The sequence below is a fragment of the Xiphophorus couchianus genome, chromosome 2 (genome assembly GCF_001444195.1).
Source record: "Xiphophorus couchianus chromosome 2, X_couchianus-1.0, whole genome shotgun sequence".
NCBI lineage: Eukaryota > Metazoa > Chordata > Actinopteri > Cyprinodontiformes > Poeciliidae > Xiphophorus > Xiphophorus couchianus.
Genome location: NC_040229.1, coordinates 29,675,640 through 29,694,123, shown reverse-complemented (window position 1 = coordinate 29,694,123; position 18,484 = coordinate 29,675,640). Strand labels below are relative to the sequence as shown.

At 39.2% G+C, this 18,484-nt stretch overlaps 3 protein-coding genes across 3 annotated transcripts; 2 read left to right on the top strand and 1 right to left on the bottom strand.

Moving 5' to 3' along the window:
• Positions 1 to 214: 214 nt before the first annotated feature.
• LOC114150409 (mannose-binding protein C-like) lies at positions 215 to 1,332 on the bottom strand. Its single transcript, XM_028026786.1, has 2 exons — positions 1,236 to 1,332; positions 215 to 972 (listed from the first exon to the last, which is right to left on the bottom strand). The coding sequence occupies exons 1-2, from the start codon at positions 1,261 to 1,263 to the stop codon at positions 590 to 592; spliced, it is 411 nt and encodes a 136-aa protein (XP_027882587.1). The 5' UTR covers positions 1,264 to 1,332; the 3' UTR covers positions 215 to 589.
• Positions 1,333 to 2,569: 1,237 nt separating this feature from the next.
• On the top strand, positions 2,570 to 4,723 carry LOC114150396 (collectin-43-like). Its single transcript, XM_028026773.1, has 5 exons — positions 2,570 to 2,678; positions 3,044 to 3,213; positions 3,374 to 3,487; positions 3,752 to 3,817; positions 4,079 to 4,723. The coding sequence occupies exons 2-5, from the start codon at positions 3,066 to 3,068 to the stop codon at positions 4,459 to 4,461; spliced, it is 711 nt and encodes a 236-aa protein (XP_027882574.1). The 5' UTR covers positions 2,570 to 2,678; positions 3,044 to 3,065; the 3' UTR covers positions 4,462 to 4,723.
• Positions 4,724 to 7,174: 2,451 nt separating this feature from the next.
• LOC114151806 (pulmonary surfactant-associated protein D-like) lies at positions 7,175 to 9,272 on the top strand. The gene is made up of 5 exons (XM_028029229.1): positions 7,175 to 7,282; positions 7,602 to 7,780; positions 7,935 to 8,048; positions 8,306 to 8,371; positions 8,635 to 9,272. The coding sequence occupies exons 2-5, from the start codon at positions 7,624 to 7,626 to the stop codon at positions 9,015 to 9,017; spliced, it is 720 nt and encodes a 239-aa protein (XP_027885030.1). The 5' UTR covers positions 7,175 to 7,282; positions 7,602 to 7,623; the 3' UTR covers positions 9,018 to 9,272.
• The last annotated feature ends 9,212 nt before the right edge of the window (positions 9,273 to 18,484 follow it).

Below are 18,484 nucleotides of genomic sequence, written 5' to 3'. Positions count from 1 at the left end.
CAGCAAGTAATCTCCCCAGTATTTAAGCCTCTCATCCTCCTCTCTGCCTCCCAGAGGAACTATATCATTTTTCATTTACTCAGGTTTGTTTTTTCTAAGTTTAAGGATACATCTCAAACATAATTGGACTCTATGATAATATAACTTATTAAAACTACTTGTGCTTGGGTAATCTATTCTAAGATAAAATAATTGGAAAGGACAGAAATTAGACCATTTTATCTATCAGTCAAATCTTTATTTATGATAAAGAATTAAACTTAACAGTGTATACAGTATGTTTCACACAAATATTTCTCATTGAGTTCCACTAATGACTATTAATATACTATTAAAAAAATCATTACGGCATTCAACAATCTCATTAAGTATGGACACCTAAATGTGTCATATATAAAGGATCTGTGAAATGATTATTAGACTGAGTGTGAATAAACGCCATCAGGACAAACAGATCAAGACTGAGTGATGACAGCAGTCTGAATGCGCTAATCTGGATTAAGTTGTAAAAAGGCTGAAGCACCGCTCTACAAAGGTTAGCTAAAGTCATATCTATATTACTCAGGAAGCTGCCTGGTGGATGATCTTCCTACAGCTGACAGATGATGTCAGCGTCCAGAGAACAGTCTGCCGTCACTCTCCAGGTGCCGTCCTCAGCTGCCATGCTGCAGCCGCTGTCCTGAATGCTTTCATCCGGCTGGCTTTCTCCCCATTTGGTAAAGGTCAGAGGTCGATTTTTCATGTCGGACAGGAAGTTCCCTCCTGACTTTCTCATGTTGATGTTGATCCAGGCTCTTTTCTCATCTTGACCCATCAGCTGAAGCAGCATGTGGTTCTCCTCCTCACTCTGGGGCAGAGCCAGCTCCAAGCCTCGTTGCTGGCAGAAATCTGCAGCCTTCTGGAAAGATCCTCTCTCCTTGTTGGACACAAAGTATTTCTGACCCACCTTCTGCACAAGGTCAAAGGTTATAGCTGGAAAAACATGCAGAAAATTTGAGGTAAAAGATCAGAATGTTTTAAACACTTGAAATAATCGTGGTACTGTCCTCCGAGTCACTTCTTTTGATCTTCTATTAACTTTGCTGCATGTAGATATTCAGATGTTCATCATACATGGACGGAAAATAAGCATAACTCAAAATCAGACGTGGAGGAAAACATTAGATCCCCAGAAACTCTAATAAATCTATTGCTGGTTGAATTATTGGCTGATCAGAATTGAATAGAAAACCCACCACGGTCCAGCTTAGCGGTGATCTTCATCAGTCCTTCGACATCCCGTCTGAAAGAATCAAAGACCTCTGGATAAAACAGAACAAATGTGGTTACCAAAGATCATTTGGCTGCAGTTCAGAAATATTTTCCAATAGTTTTCTCTCCTCTACAGTAATATTAACAGTGAAAAATGTCAGAGTCTTGGATTTAAATTTTTTGACTTGGTCTGTTAAAAGATAAGAAACATTTTACTGCTCAACTATTGTTTATTTTGATATTGTTGAGTATTAGTGATTGTGTTGATGGTGCCATGTTTAAACATCACATTATGCCGAACCACCAGGGGGCTCCATTCACACCCAGGTAACAGGATGTTTTGTTTTAAAATTGCTTTTACCAAAATATGATTTTTAGTGATAACAATAACTCTGCTGATCTCAGTTGTACTTAAATAAAATAACTCTCCTTTTTTATGTAAAGAAAAACCCCTTCTAGGGCCTCAATTGCAACTCAGCTCAGACTGTGAATACTCAAGTGTAAAACATCTGGTAAAACTTAACAAATAAAAGACTGATGTGTCAAAAGTACCAATTCACCCAGCCTGTTTGTTTACGTCAAGGTGGAAACAGAGCAAAGCTACACGAGGAACATCATGCAGGGTAAATATGCAGAGAGCTGAGGCCACAATGACGAAAGTAAGAAAAGTAGTGCTAATCACAACCTCTATGATTGTCAGATCTAAAGTATATCCAGGTAAACTGAAGTGGGAAAAAATATCCATCGAATGCACTTCCGTATATTTTGCCATAAAGCCAGAAATACGTCACTTTTCCTGAGGTGTCACAGAACAGACTGGGACTGCGTAGTAAAGACATCTTGATAAGATACAGTATCAACATATAACCATATATTCATGTAAACAAAAGGCCAGCAGGACACTGCAACAGCTCATGTTGATGGTGATCAGGTAAATCTTCCCAAGCAGTTTGGACATGTTGGTTTGTGAAAAACCCATTTGGAAAATCTTCTGTCCTCTGAAGTGAATTCTGTGAAGGATTATTTTCAATTGTATGAGCTAAAGATAAGAGTGCTTAAGGTCTCTCAAAGTCTTTTTACAAATTTTACTCCATTAGCTAAAATCTGAATGGGTAAAAAGTGAACATTGTGAATCTACCTATAAAGACTTTTATGAATATTTGAGAGCAACTTTGGGAGCCTGAAGGAAACTGGTTACTTCAAGATGTTCTGTCCATTTTGTTTAGAGTGTGAAAACACTTTGAAGAATCACATTTGTCAGCTCACAGAAACTCTCCGCTGGTCTTCTGTGAGTTGTTTATCATTCTTGACTAAGTATCATTTCCTCTGGGCTGGAGCTAAAATTTCTGACTCCAAAATCTTCGTCCACATCATTAGATTTTTAAACGGCAAAGCAGCAACACCTTCTGGATTATCACAGTTTGACAGTGAGTTTTTGTGTATTGTTGATCCTTTTAATCAGACTTTCTTTGTCCTTTAATCATTGTGTAGTTTTTGTCTGACGTCACTTTCATGCATATTCCAGGTTTAAAGCCTGGAATAATTGTACTTTTTGCCATATGTAATAGAAGAAATGCCATACAGAATCTCATTGGCTGGTGGTTCTACGACACTTTCCAGCCTCTCTGACCTTTGTCTTGTGAACATGTTACAGAATGTAATTTAATGTAAATTTCTACTTTAAGAATTATTATTGATGGCTGAATTGATAATATACCAGTAATGTTAGATTTAAAAAGACATATCATAGAAACATAGTAAGAAAAATTTTAAAAAAAGCTTTTTTCCACAGGATCCAACGATACGTTGAGAAGATGAGGATTTGTTTTCTCTTCTGTATTTTCTGCCTGATGTTTCCCATGAGCCAAAGTGAGCAGATGGGTCCCCCTGGTGGTAATAGTGACAGAGGACCACCTGGACCACCTGGACCACCTGGAGCACCAGGACCACCTGGAGCACCAGGTAGCTGCTCAAAAAAGGAAAGTTTTTCTAAAAACCCAAAGATAAAACATGAGATAAAACAACTATTTAGAGGACGGGGGGGGGGGGGGGATACCGTAGCCAAATTCTTCCTCCTAAACAACCTGAACAATAAACATTTCTTTATGTTTTTCGTACTGAGGGGCCATTGCACAAAGCGGACCACCTGGACCACCTGGACCAGCTGGACCACGTGGACCAGCTGGACCAGCTGGACCAACTGGACGACCTGGACCTGTCATAGTGTGTGGACGAGGTGATGGCTGCTTCCTGAAACTGACTTGAATAAATGAAGTTGTGGTGACTTTACATTCACTGAATCTTCAACACAGCAGTAGAACAGAACCAAATCACCTATTAAAGCAAAACTCTCACATTTTTCACTGCTATGCCATGTGAATTATTTGAGGAATTATATAGTGAATTACATATTACTGTAGAGGAGAGAAAACTAGTGGAAAATATTTCTGAACTGCAGCCAAATGATCTTTGGTAACCAAATTTGTTCTATTTTATCCAGAGGTCTTTGATTCTTTCAGACGGGATGTCGAAGGACTGATGAAGATCACCGCTAAGCTGGACCTTGGTGGGTTTTCTATTCAATTCTGATCAGCCAATAATTCAACCAGCAAAAGATTTATTAGTTTCTGAGGATCTAATGTTTTCCTCCACGTCTGATTTTGAGTTATGCTTATTTTTCTTCCATGTATGATGAACATCTGAATATCTACATGCAGCAAAGTTAATAGAGGATCAAAAGAAGTGACTCGGAGGACAGTACCATGATTATTTCAAGTGTTTAAAACATTCTGATTTTTTACCTCAAATTTTCTGCATGTTTTTCCAGCTATAACCTTTGACCTTGTGCGGAAGGTGGGTCAGAAATACTTTGTGTCCAACAAGGAGAGAGGATCTTTCCAGAAGGCTGCAGATTTCTGCCAGCAACGAGGCTTGGAGCTGGCTCTGCCCCAGAGTGAGGAGGAGAACCACATGCTGCTTCAGCTGATGGGTCAAGATGAGAAAAGAGCCTGGATCAACATCAACATGAGAAAGTCAGGAGGGGACTTCCTGTCCGACATGAAAAATCGACCTCTGACCTTTACCAAATGGGGAGAAAGCCAGCCGGATGAAAGCATTCAGGACAGCGGCTGCAGCATGGCAGCTGAGGACGGCACCTGGAGAGTGACGGCAGACTGTTCTCTGGACGCTGACATCATCTGTCAGCTGTAGAAAGATCATCCACCAGGCAGGAAGCACCACCCGAAAGAAATCAGTTACTACAAAATGATTTATTGTTTGCTTTCTTTTTACATTGTTGGGTCTTTTTTGTGGGTTTCAACCATTTCTTTACATAACCTGTATGTTCTTAAGCAACCAAAAGCCCAGCAAGCTGACCTGCAAAGTATGTTAGCTCAGACTATATATGCTCAAGTGCATAGCAATGGTAATACCTAACACTTGAACAAATAAACTAATAAACGAGCCAGATTGACAAATGTGTGGCATTTGTCAATCTGTTTGTCGCTAGAAGGAGACCGAGGGGAAGCTGCAAGTACCCCCTAGAAAACCAAAACTCTGAAACCTTCATACTGTGAGCTGAGAGCACTGCTAATCCTGACTGCTTGTATAATCACTAGATACAATATACAGCACATTAGCCTTTTGTCTATGTACCCCTTCTTAATGTTTTGACTATTGTTGATCTAAGAATTAGATTGACAAATGTTAAACAGGATTTTGATAATAAAAAAGCAATGAAAATAAGGCAGGGAATCAGAATAAGTTAAGACATTCACGAAAGTTAGCTGAATGTTGAATACAATACTTAATCTGCTGCCAAGAGTTTTGTCAACCAGTTCCTGCCACACAGTGATGCACCATGTACCCTGACAACCAACAGGGGCAAATCCACAGCTTGTTCTTCATAGGCCACTTTTGCTACTAGCACAACACAAACACGTCCTCCATTGTAAGCTTGGAGCTTCACTTTACCTGGCTGCAAAGGCAGGTGTGAGAACGTTTTCCAAGTATGTAGGATGTGAAATTACACTTTTTGCTGCTCCCGTGTCAATTTCCATTGACAATATTGATTGCTATTGACAATCAACATTGTCAGTAGCAAATGTTGCTTTATATCATTCATCATCCTCAGCACTAACAGTCAAAATGGCTCACTCCTCTTCAGCTGTTGCAAACTTTGTCTCTCTACTGCTCCTGTTTGACACTCTTTTCATGTCTCTTTTGCACTTTGGCCCGACATGCTTTTCTAATGTGCCCAATCTTTCCACAATTATGGCATTTAGTCTCTTTGAAATGACATTCATTTGCATTGTGACTTTTTTCCTTTGCATCTGTGGCTTTTTTTTCTCTTGTGAACGTTTGCCTCACTAGTCCACTCACCTTCATCGCCCCTCAGCTGTCGAGTGTCTCTGTCTGCATCTGCAGTCTCCATATTGAGAGCAATCTCAAAAGCTTTGGCGAAGGTCAGCCGGTCCTCGGAAAGCAACCTCCTCCCGCACGCTACGTTTGTAATTCCACTTACCAACCGGTCCCTCAGTGCAGAATCCAGCGACGCACCAAAATCACAGTTAGCTGCCTGTTGTTTTAGCTCTGTGACTTACTGGGCAACAGTCTTACTTGTTTTTTTTTGGTTGCATCTAATAAAACAGAAACATTCAGCAACTAATAAGGGCTTGAGCTCATAGTGTTTTTTCAATATGCCCACAGTCTCGTCAAATGTCTTGTCTCCCGGCTTTTCAGGTTGTACTAAGTTTCGTAAAAGTCCGTATGCTTTAGCACCCATCATACATTTAGCAACACCGCCACGTGCTTTTCTTCACCAACGTCGTTAGCTTCCAGGCTCTGACTCAGCCGCTCAATGTAAGCTCTCCACGGCTCAACCTCTGGTCTGAAATCAACTATTTTGCCAACCTGGGCCATTGTTCTCACTAGTGCTGATACTTGACGTCGTCTCTTCTCCTGAAAGTATCCTCGTCACCAGTTGTAATGTCTTAATTAACAGAGGAGGCTCGGGCTATTTTCCGCATATCTTTATTGCTGTACTATTTCCATGGCAACCACCGTGACAGAACCTGCTCATGCGCAGTGAAAGACTCTACCAACTCTGGGGTAAATACACCACGCACTCATTTTTTGGCATGTTTTTTACTTGAGGTCTTTCAGAGTGTCTTTACAAATTTTACTGCAATAGCTAAACTCTGAATGGGTAGGAAGTGAAAATGGTGAATTTATCTTTGAAAGACTTTTATGAATATTTGAGGGCAACTTTGGGAGTGGAACCTGAAGGAAACTGGTTACTGAAAGATCTTCTGTCCATTTTGTTTACACTTCTACTTAAAATTACCTGAGGTCGGCTTATTGTAGTTTATTGTGTGCTTCTAATTTTGTATGAAATACATTGTTTCCATCAACGAGAGAAAGTCTTTCAGAAAGACTTTGACATTCTGCAGCCAGCAAGCTTTAGAGCTGCAATGCTCGACCACAGTCCGGAGGGAAACAACACGCAGAGGTACTTATAAATATTTATGTCATCAGGAATATCATTGCTAATATCAACATTTGTTCCTGTGTACTTCACTAAGTTCTCAAAAGCATATGGTGTGATTTTTGTTTTCTATATAATGCAATAAAATCTAAAAAGCTGAATCTGAGACCAAACCTACAAAGTAAAAACTGTGAGCCACTCCGGATAAAGGCTTCAAAATTCCATTTGGTTTGATGATTTTGCTAAATTTGTTAAGAACATGAAGCCATTCATCTTGTGACATGAATAACAATATTAAATATCTTAATGCTAAAAAAAATAAGTAGAGAAGTCAACTTGTTTTTAGATGTGAAAGCACTCTGAAGAATCACATTTGTCAGCTCACAGAAACTCTCCGCTGGTCTTCTGTGAGTTGTTTATCATTCTTGACTAAGTATCATTTCCTCTGGGCCGGAACTAAAATTTCTGACTCCAAAATCTTCGTCCACATCATTAGATTTTTAAACGGCAAAGCAGCAACACCTTCTGGATTATCACAGTTTGACAGTGAGTTTTTGTTTATTTTTGATCTTTTTCATCAGGCTTTCTTCACCCTTCTATCATTGTGCAGGTTTTGTTTGACATTTTCATGCATATTTAAAGCCTGGAATAATTGTACTTTTTGCTATATGTAATAGAAGAAATGCCATACAGAATCTCATTGGCTGGTGGTTCTACGACACTTTCCAGCCTCTCTGACCTTTGTCTTGTGAACATGTTACACAATGTAACTTGGCTAAATTGATAATATATCAGTGATGTTTGATTTAGAAAGACATATCATAGAAATAAAATAAGAAAAATTAACAAAAGCTTTTTTCCACAGGATCCAACGATACGTTGAGAAGATGAGGATTTGTTTTCTCTTCTGTATTTTCTGCCTGATGTTTCCCATGAGCCAAAGTGAGCAGATGGGTCCCCCTGGTGGTAATAGTGACAGAGGACCACCTGGACCACCTGGACCACCTGGACCACCTGGAGCACCAGGACCACCTGGAGCACCAGGTAGCCGCTCAAAAAAGGAAAGTTTTTCTAAAAACCCAAAGATAAAACAAAAACTACTTGGAGGACAGGAAAAATAAAAAAAAGATACCGTAGCCAAATTCTTCCTCCTAAACAACCTGAACAATAAACATTTCTTTATGTTTTTCGTACTGAGGGGCCATTGCACAAAGCGGACCACCTGGACCAGCTGGACCAGCTGGAGCACCTGGAGCATATGGACCACCTGGACTATATGGAATACCTGGACGCGCCTCCGTGTGTGAACGAAGTGATGAGTGTTTCCTGAAACTTAAATGAAGTTACATCTCCAGTAGTAGAACAGTATGAAGCTTCCCAGTTTTTAACAGACCAAATCACCCATTAAAACATCAAAATCCCTTATTATTCACTGCTATGCCATGTGAATTATTTGAGGAATTATATAGTGAATTACATATTACTGTAGAGGAGAGAAAACTAGTGGAAAATATTTCTGAACTGCAGCCAAATGTTCTTTGGTAACCACATTTGTTCTATTTTATCCAGAGCTCTTTAAATCTTTCAGACGGGATGTCGAAGGACTGATGAAGATCACCGCTAAGCTGGACCTTGGTGGGTTTTCTATTCAATTCTGATCAGCTAATAATTAGATCAGCAAAACATTTATTAGAGTTTCTGAGGATCTAATGTTTTCCTCCACGTCTGATTTTGAGTTATGCTTATTTTCCTTCCATGTATGATGAACATCTGAATATCTACATGCAGCAAAGTTAATAGAGGATCAAAAGAAGTGACTCGGAGGACAGTACCATGATTATTTCAAGTGTTTAAAACATTCTGATCTTTTACCTCAAATTTTCTGCATGTTTTTCCAGCTATAACCTTTGACCTTGTGCGGAAGGTGGGTCAGAAATACTTTGTGTCCAACAAGGAGAGAGGATCTTTCCAGAAGGCTGCAGATTTCTGCCAGCAACGAGGCTTGGAGCTGGCTCTGCCCCAGAGTGAGGAGGAGAACCACATGCTGCTTCAGCTGATGGGTCAAGATGAGAAAAGAGCCTGGATCAACATCAACATGAGAAAAGCAGGAGGGAACTTCCTGTCCGACATGAAAAATCGACCTCTGACCTTTACCAAATGGGGAGAAAGCCAGCCGGATGAAAGCATTCAGGACAGCGGCTGCAGCATGGCAGCTGAGGACGGCACCTGGAGAGTGACGGCAGACTGTTCTCTGGACGCTGACATCATCTGTCAGCTGTAGGAAGATCATCCACCAGGCAGGAAGCACCACCCGAAAGAAATCAGTTACTACAAAATGATTTATTGTTTGCTTTCTTTTTACATTGTTGGGTCTTTTTTTATTATTTTCAACCATTTCTTTACATAACCTGTATGTTCTTAAGCAACCAAAAGCCCAGCAAGCTGACCTGCAAAGTATGTTAGCTCAGACTATATATGCTCAAGTGCATAGCAATGGTAATACCTAACACTTGAACAAATAAACTAATAAACGAGCCAGATTGACAAATGTGTGGCATGTGTGTTTGTCGCTGGGAGGAGGCCGAGGGGAAGCTGGAAGTACCCCCTAGAAAACCAAAACTCTGAAACCTTCATACTGTGAGCTGAGAGCACTGCTAATCCTAACGCAGAGGTACTTATAAATATTTATGTCATCAGGAATATCATTGCTAATATCAACATTTGTTCCTGTGTACTTCACTAAGTTCTCAAAAGCATATGGTGTGATTTTTGTTTTCTATATAATGCAATAAAATCTAAAAAGCTGAATCTGAGACCAAACCTACAAAGTAAAAACTGTGAGCCACTCCGGATGAAGGCTTCAAAATTCCATTTGGTTTGATGATTTTGCTAAATTTGTTAAGAACATGAAGCCATTCATGAATAACAATGAAAGCGAAATTCATAGCATGAATAACAAAATAACAATGAATAACAATATTAAATATCTTAATGCTAAAAAAAATAAGTAGAGAAGTCAACTTGTTTTTAGATGTGAAAGCACTCTGTAGAATCACATTTGTCAGCTCACAGAAACTCTCCGCTGGTCTTCTGTGAGTTGTTTATCATTCTTGACTAAGTATCATTTCCTCTGGGCCGGAACTAAAATTTCTGACTCCAAAATCTTCATCCACATAGTTTAAATGGCAAAGCGGTGTTACAGGTCCCAAGTGTCAGGTCTTCTATAACAGTGATGACCATAATCTGAAAGATAATAAAACAGAAGTCTCATCCTCATCCTTCCTCCCCTTTGCTCTGTGCTATCCTGTAGCTACCATAGCCTGTTGTGAATGCTCAGTCTAGTTAGTATAGCTACCAATGATGGCAGATAAACATTTTTCCTGTATTGATATGTTGTTTCTACCCATTAGCACATTTAGCAGTGAATGAATAAAGTTGATTGACAGCGCTAAGACCAAACCTGGGCATTGTACGGCCCCCGGGCCGCATACGGCCCTTTGATTGACTCTGACCGGCCCGTGTAACGTTAATTGGAAATTACAAAATAAACATATTTTCTTATTTTACCTGATGCATGGGCTGAAGCTGCATTGCTTTTATTTTGAAGTTGTTTTTTATTTACGTACATGATGACGCAAAACGTATATTGAGGCATGTGCGTGATTTGATCGTTGTCACTAGCAAGTCACAAGAGGACTTTAGCCCTCAGAAATGTCTGCTCATGCTAAAAAAAGAAAGGTAGATGCCGAATGCAGGGTTTTCAACAAAAATTGGACTGCTAAGTATTTATTTACTGAAGTGAGAGGTAAAGCCGTGTGTTTAGTTTGCGGGGAGCAGATCGCCGTGTTTAAGGACTACAATTTGAGTCGGCATTACGAGACAAAACACGGGGAGAAATACAAGAACGTGACTGATGCTGAAAGGGCGCGGACATCGGAAGCTTTGCTAGCTAAACTGCAAAAGCAGCAAGGCTTTTTTACCAAGCTTCACACATCCAGGGATGCAGCAACCAAGACCAGCTTTGTGATAGCTCACAAAATCGCTAAAACCAGTAAGCCATTCTCGGAGGGGGAGTTTATCAAAGAGTGCTTGGTGGACTCTGCAGCTTTAATATGCCCTGAAAAAAAAGAAGAATTTGAGAAAGTCCCGCTCTCCAGGCGAACCGTGACGAGAAAGGTCGAGGACATATCGTGCAATCTGGAGCTTCAGCTGCAACGTGAAGTGGCAAATTTTGACTTTTTCTCCTTGGCTTTGGATGAGAGCTGTGATGTCCGTGACACAGCCCAGTTACTTGTATTTGTCCGCGGGATAACGCCGGACTTCAAGATTACGGAGGAGCTGGCAGCAATGCGGTCGATGAAAGGAACAACTACAGGGAGCGATCTCTTCATGGAGGTGAATGCGTGCATGGACACACTGGGACTGAAATGGGACAGACTGGCAGGTGTCACAACGGACGGTTGTCCAAATTTTACAGGGAAAAATGTGGGACTTTTAAAACGTATGCAAGATAAAGTGGCTGAAATCAACGCAGATCAGGAATTAATATTTTTGCATTGTATTATACACCAACATGTGTTGTGCAAGTCGGTGCTAAAAATGAACCATGTTATTAATGTTGTTAGTAACATAGTAAACTTCATCAGGGCACGGGCATTGAATCACAGACAGTTTGTCGCACTTTTGGAGGACCATGCGTCTGAGCATAGTGACATCAGTTACCACACACCTGTCAGATGGCTCAGCCTGGGCAAAAAAAGAGTTTGGAATCTGAAAACAGAGATTCGAGAGTTTTGTGAGATGAAAGGCAAAGACATCCCAGAGCTCTCAGATGAGGACTGGATGGCAGATTTTGCATTTGCTGTTGATGTGACCGCACTGATGAATGACCTGAATACCAAACTGCAAGGCAGGGGCCTTTTTGTTCATGAAATGCACACCCTGGTGAAGGCTTTCATGAAAAAGATGTTGTTTCTTTCAAGCCAACTGGAGAACAACAATCTCACTCACATGCAAACCCTGAAAGAAGTCACACCATCAGCCGATCACCTCCGCAGGTACTCATCCATGTTAGGAGCATTGCATTGTGAGTTTTCAAGGAGATTTGAAGATCTCAGGACAATCGAGGATGAAATGCACATGATTTCCTCTCCCTTTACCTGCAGTGTGGATAATGCACCCAGTGATGTTCAGCTGGAACTCATTGACCTGCAGTCTGATGCAGTACTGGCAGAGCTCTTTAAATCAGGATCTCTGCTGGATTTCTACTCTTCTCTCAAGGAGGAGAACTTTCCAAACATGAAGAGACATGCTCAGAAGATGTTGGTTCTCTTTGGCTCTACCTACATATGTGAACAAACATTTTCAATGATGAAGTTCATGAAATCCAGTTACAGATCATCTCTCACTGACGATCATCTGTCAGCTGTGCTTCGCATCTCCACCTCAGACATTCAACCTGATTTTGATGCACTCGTTAAAGCCCAGCAGAGACTAGATTTCTCTCACTGAACAAGAAAAAATAACTTAAAAATGTAAAAAGTTTTAAATGGTTGAGTTGTGCATGATTTTAATTATATTGTGGTTATTTTTATTTGCATGTTTAGCGTGTTTTTATGATGCCGTTTTAGGGATTAATTGCCTTTCCCATTGTTTTGTGAAATTCGCTTGAATAAATTACATTTTTTGGAAGGCAACCTCATGTTTTCATTGCTTAATTATAACATGTACTCTTACCAGCTTGTCAAAACAATGCTATTTACTGCTTTTTACAAAGAAGTACAGTTCATATTATGCAGAATTGAGATGAGCCTTTTGGCCGGCCCTCCACAATATTTTCTGTTTCTCATGTGGCCCCATGGAAAAAATAATTGCCCACCCCTGGCTAAGACCCTCCTCCTGGTTCTGATTGGTTGTTTTGGTCAGAACGTTGCATTACTTTAGCCAGAAATAGTAGCTCAGGGAGGAGATTGATTGTTTTCACAGATTATCTGTCTCATAGCAAACTGTCACAAAATGGTGACAGAATTAACAAATATGGAGAAAACATATTTTTTATTGAAGTTATATACTGCAGCTTGACGTAACTACATAGCATTTTTTGAGAAGTCTGGATTGATTCATGTATATTTTGAACGTTGCTTTTGACTGTTGCTGGTGGGGAGAGACATTTCTGTAATCTAAAACTAATAGAAAATATTTAAGCAACCTATTTGCATACTGTATGTGGACTGTTGGATGTAAAATTCATGAGCACTAAATATTGTGCTAGTTATCAGTATTGGACCAAAGAAAACAAGGCAGTTGCAAGGCTTTAAAATTGTGACGTTTTTTGGGTCAAATAGACTCAAAATATTGTAACAGCAGCTGCGAAGGGGGGCCCAATCTAATTTTTTGTCATGGGGCCCAAAATTCCTGGAGGCGCCCCTGGCTATATGTATAATTTTTGATATACATATTTCAGAGGTCCTCTGTCTCTAACAAACTTAGTTCTTTGAATAAAACCCTCTGTGTGAAATCTTGTCTTCTACCCTACGATTGAGGGTAGAAGATAAGTATAAATATTACAAGTGGCCTGTGGCTACAGGGAATGGCTACAGTAAGATTTTATAAAAATGTACAATACAAAACAACATGATGTGTTAAGAAGTTTAGATGAAAACTTGGGGTAAAAATATGTGGATTAAATTTAATACTGCACTCATTCTCATATAATCTGTGGGTCAATGTATCAGTTGTTAATGTAATTTGTGATTTAATTTTTGTACTTGATGTAAAAATAAGAAAAATGAGTTTCTGACTTGTGGATATCTATCTATCTATCTATCTATCTATCTATCTATCGATTATAGACATATACAGTATATAGATAGATATCTATCTATCTATCTATCTATCTATATATATATATATATATCAGGGATATATATCTATAGATATCTACAGTATCTATCTATAGATAGGTAGATAGATATCTATCTATCTGTCTGTCTGTCTATCTGTCTGTCTATCAATCGATTATAGACATATACAGTATATATATATATATATATATCAGGGATATATATCTATAGATATCTACAGTATCTATCTATCTATCTATCTATCTATCTATCTATTATGGACATATACAGTATATAGATAGATATCTATCTATCTATCTATCTATATATATATATATAAATATATATATCTATAGATAGATATAAATATCTATCTATAGATATATATATATCGATATATATATCTCGATATATATATATATATATCTATATATATATATATATATATCGATATATATATCTCGATATATATATATATATATCTATATATATATATATATCTATATATATATATATATATATATATATATATATATATATACTGTATATATATAATGGAATAAAAGCCACTCTGCTCAGAATGGTTGCACTTTTTCTAATCACATTAAGAAAGAAAAGGTGCATTTAGATCATTATCTCTAGTTCGGGCGCTAGACGGGCGAGGGGTGGGGTACACACTGGTCAGGTCGCCAGTCCATCGCAAGGCAAACAAGCATGCACACACACACACACACATACACACATACCTAAGGAGAATTTAGGGAAACCAATTAACTTTTTTGGACTGTGGGAGAAGCCGGAGCACCCGGAGAGAACCCACGCATACACAGGGAGAACATGCAAACTCCATGGAGAAAAAAAAGACTGGAATCAAACCCTGGACCTTCTTGGTGCAAAGCAACAGTGCTACCAACTGCGCCACTGTGCATCATGTCTTCTTTAATAAATCTTTAAACTTATATCTTCTTGGCCTGGTCCATGCTACTGAAATGAAGCTAATATGTTAACTTGAGTTCGGAAACAGGGCCATGTCCAGACCACACCTCTAATTATATGTATTTATCTCATTTCATCCCTTCATCCCATCCATCCATTTTCTAACACCCTTATCCTGTTACGATCTGTGCTGGAGCCTCCAGTAAGTCGCCAGTCCATCACAGAGACAAAATCATATACACACAAACACAGACCTAAGGAGAATTTAGAGAGACCAATTAACCTGACCACACCTCATGTTTTTGGACTGTGGGAGGAAGCCGGAGCACCCGGAGAGAACCCACGCCTGCACAGGGAGAACATGCAAGCTCCATGCAGAAAGGTCCCGGGAATCAAACCCAGGACCTTCTTGGTGCAAGGCAACAGTGCTACCAACTGCGCCTCTGTGCATCATGTCTTCTTTATTCAGTCTTTAAACTTATATCTTTGTGGTGTGGTCTGTGCTAGTGAAATTAAGTCAATATGTTAACTAGTTCAGGAGCAGGGCCACGTCCAGAACACACCTCTAATTTTCCAAGCAGCCCATGAGTAACTTGGCTCAGTCATTCTTCTCAGTCCGTTTCGTCAATACATATACAATATATATATATACTGTACAGGTTTCATCTGGGGGGTCCTGTGTGGGCTCAGGAAAATAAAGAGGGGCAATTTTCCCAAAGATCATACCCCCACACTGAGTCTTCAACTCTCTTCATCCCTTTATCCCCTCATTCCCTCATCCCTTCATCCCTTCTTCAATAAATCTTTAAACTTCTATTGTGATGTGGTCGTAGCTAATGACTTACAAATCTTCACCCATCCATACATCCATCCATTATGGTGAGAAGCTTGATGGTCTTGGCCCCTCACCTAGAAAAGCATTAAACATTTTCTTCAGCAGCCTGCTTTCTCTTCCATTTTTCGGGTTTCCTCAAACCCAGAGCATGGCGAAGCTTTTTCAAAAATGGCTTCTTCACCGGGACGGCAGCCTTTGCTTCGGCATTCTGTTTTAGGTCCTCCGACAGCTTATGGTTGCGTGCAATTTGGTGTTCAATTTCAGCTGTTGATGCCTCCAGCTCTTCTTTATATTTTACTTCATTCAAAAACAACCTGCGTTTCACTTCATCCAGTTCTTTCTGTAGCATGTTCTTTTCAGCATGGAGGAATTTGGCTCTCTTACCATTCCGTATTTCAACCTCAGCATGACGATATCTCTCATCCCTGTGCTCCTGCTCCATTGTTTCTATTTCTTCTTTAAGTCCTAAAATGTCGTTTTCATACTTCTGAACCATTTCCAGATTTATGTCTTTGACTTGCTCAAGCTCTTTCTGTTGTTGACAAAGTTGTTGGTGAAGAGCCTCCTTCTCAGCTTCTAGAACCGCAATTAGTGTCTGATTCATCTTCAGTACTTCAGCATGAGCAACTTCATTGTCGCTTAGCTTCTTCCTGAATGACTCCGCTTGCCGTACAGAAGTTTGATAATTGGTGTTAAGTTCCTGGTGTGAGTTGTTCATCTTCTTCAGCTCTTCCTGAAGATGCCTCTCCTTCTCTGCAGACGTCTTTCTCAGCAGTGCCATGGCCTTTTTCAGTTCTGTACTCTGAGCTGTGTTTTCATCTTTCAGGATCTTAAAAAACTTCTTGTTTGTATTTGTTTTACAGTTAGATGTTCTTTCCATTTCCAGCTCTTCCTGCAACGTCACCACCTGCTCTGACAGATTAACAATATCATTTTGAAGCTTAGCCAGGACTTCTTGGTATAAGGCCGTACTTTCCTCCATCTCTCTCTGTAAAAGTGCCTCTTTATCTTGGGAAGATCTTAGCTGATGTTGAAGGGCTTTATTTTCCATGAGGAGCTCAGAGTACCGGATGTCGTCACTGGCATTGGATCCTTTTTTTGCCTCACTGCATTCGACCACGTCGTTTTCATTAAACTCGCGTTTTTCTATCTTGAGTTTCGCGTCATGCAGTTCTTTTTCCAAGTCGTTTGCTTTTTGGTGTTCCTCGTTGAATCTGGCTCTTTCTGCATCCAACAGAGTCTTTAGCCTGTTAATTTCCTCCTCAAAAGAATTACCGCTCTGGGTATCTTTGCCTTGAATCCAGGCGTCCTGATTTTGCTCGTTCTGCTGTTCATCATTCTGGCAACAAGTTTCCTCTTCGAAGAATTCCTTCGTCTGAGTCTCCATTTTTCTCAAAAACCGTTTCGAAAATATGCTGCAAATGATCCAAACAGTGTTTTCTGTAGAAGCAGTCTCCACTCGACCTTGTGCTTTCTGACAAGCAAGAGAGCTAATCCACTGAACTTTAAGTGAAGTTCTGTGGTGACATCATAACATGATGTGTTATGATGTCATGCCTTGTGACATCATAGGATTGTCCATGGTAACCTTTGACAGTGGTCTAGAATTCTGCACCTTTTTTATTCTTTTGAAAATGAATTAAAATGAATTAAGAGTTCCAACCATATTTTATACAAATAATGAAATCAAATCAGATAATCAAAAGTTTCTGTAAGCTAAGTTTAATGTTGTCTATGGTTAGTTTAATTGTTCACATAGATGGCCCATGTGCAGCAAAACAGCCCCACAATGTGACGCTGCCACCACTGTACTCTGGTAAACAAGAGATCCTGGGTTCAAATCCTGGCAATGCCTCCAAACGTAAAAGTCCCGAAAAGGGGAATAACTCAATAAATGAGCCACAGACATGTTCTTTCCTTTGCTATAGTGTGTATTGAAGGAGTTATTGTTGCGTACATGCATACATACAGAACAATGACTCCAAACTTAAAACAATAGCATGGTTTTCTTATAAACCGTGCAATTGTCAATAGGAGGTTCTTATCGTAGTACATGAAGGTAACAAATAACATATGCAAAACAATTCAATTTACTGTAATAATAAATCAGTAATTCTTGAGAAGTGGGACAAAATGGGTTTAAATTTTCCCAATTTTTAAAAAATGTATTCCTCAAGCTTATGTATGACAAATAATGTTTTGGAAAGGTAAAGATGCCAAGGTGCAGGCTCCCAGTTGCAAAGTTTTTTTGAAAATTACATTTTTAATGGACCTGACCCAGAACTTTGCCATCACTATCAGACAAAAATAAATCTAACATTATTTTTTAATGACCCTATTAGTGATGTTTGTACTCAGTTTTACAGACAAATGCTTCTCAAGAAACAAAAGAAATATTATTTAAAACTAAAAACAACATAAAGTCCATCTGAAGGAGTTGACAGAAATGAATGTTGTGACAAACTAGTGAGTAAAAATAAATACTTGATACATGTGAAGTAATGCCCTTTATGTAAAATACATTAAAATGAATTAACTGCACATTTAAGTGAGATTTGTCAACACTATCACTGATAGAGTCAGGCTGTCGGTTAATAATAGTTTGTTTTAAACTATTATAATGTATTGAGTTCTGCTCCAGGACAAGGGATTTTAAAGGCACCATCCACCTACTACAATGTTTAAAATCAGGAATATTCAGCAAACACCAGGAAAACATACATTGTTGTGCTCACATGCCCCAGGTTAGTTTAGTCAGATATTTGAAAAAAAAATATTTTGTGTATATTTTATTCAAATTTTGTGCTTTATCCAACCTGTTTTGTCCCTCTTCTCAAGAATCACTGAAATATTTCTGAATAACACATTTCCCAAAGCCCAAAAATATCTTTGCTCAACGATGCCTTAGTTTATTTCAGAAAATATATGCAACGTTTCTAATATGTTCAAAGGCTGTCTACAGCTAGAATATGATGCTAAGTTCACACATGGATTAGCATCGTCTGCTGGGAGCTACTGACTGACTGTGGTAAACTTTATCCTCTAACAAGAAGTATAAAAGTAGTTAGCAACAAAACATATTCACAGGCTTTTTACAGTAAACCAGCTTACAACAATACTGGTAAGTTTATGAGT

Bases quoted from the DNA above. Each gene is read 5' to 3' on its own strand.
- LOC114150409 (XM_028026786.1), bottom strand. From the start codon at position 1,263: ATGAAGATCACCGCTAAGCTGGACCGTG. The intron at 973-1,235 runs GTGGGTTTTCTA...ATGTTTTTCCAG, and splicing joins CACCGCTAAGCTGGACCGTG to CTATAACCTTTGACCTTGTG.
- LOC114150396 (XM_028026773.1), top strand. From the start codon at position 3,066: ATGAGGATTTGTTTTCTCTTCTGTATTTTCTGCCTGATGTTTCCCATG. The intron at 3,488-3,751 runs GTGATGGCTGCT...TATTTTATCCAG, and splicing joins TGTCATAGTGTGTGGACGAG to AGGTCTTTGATTCTTTCAGA. The intron at 3,818-4,078 runs GTGGGTTTTCTA...ATGTTTTTCCAG, and splicing joins CACCGCTAAGCTGGACCTTG to CTATAACCTTTGACCTTGTG.
- LOC114151806 (XM_028029229.1), top strand. From the start codon at position 7,624: ATGAGGATTTGTTTTCTCTTCTGTATTTTCTGCCTGATGTTTCCCATG. The intron at 7,781-7,934 runs GTAGCCGCTCAA...TTTCGTACTGAG, and splicing joins AGGACCACCTGGAGCACCAG to GGGCCATTGCACAAAGCGGA. The intron at 8,372-8,634 runs GTGGGTTTTCTA...ATGTTTTTCCAG, and splicing joins CACCGCTAAGCTGGACCTTG to CTATAACCTTTGACCTTGTG.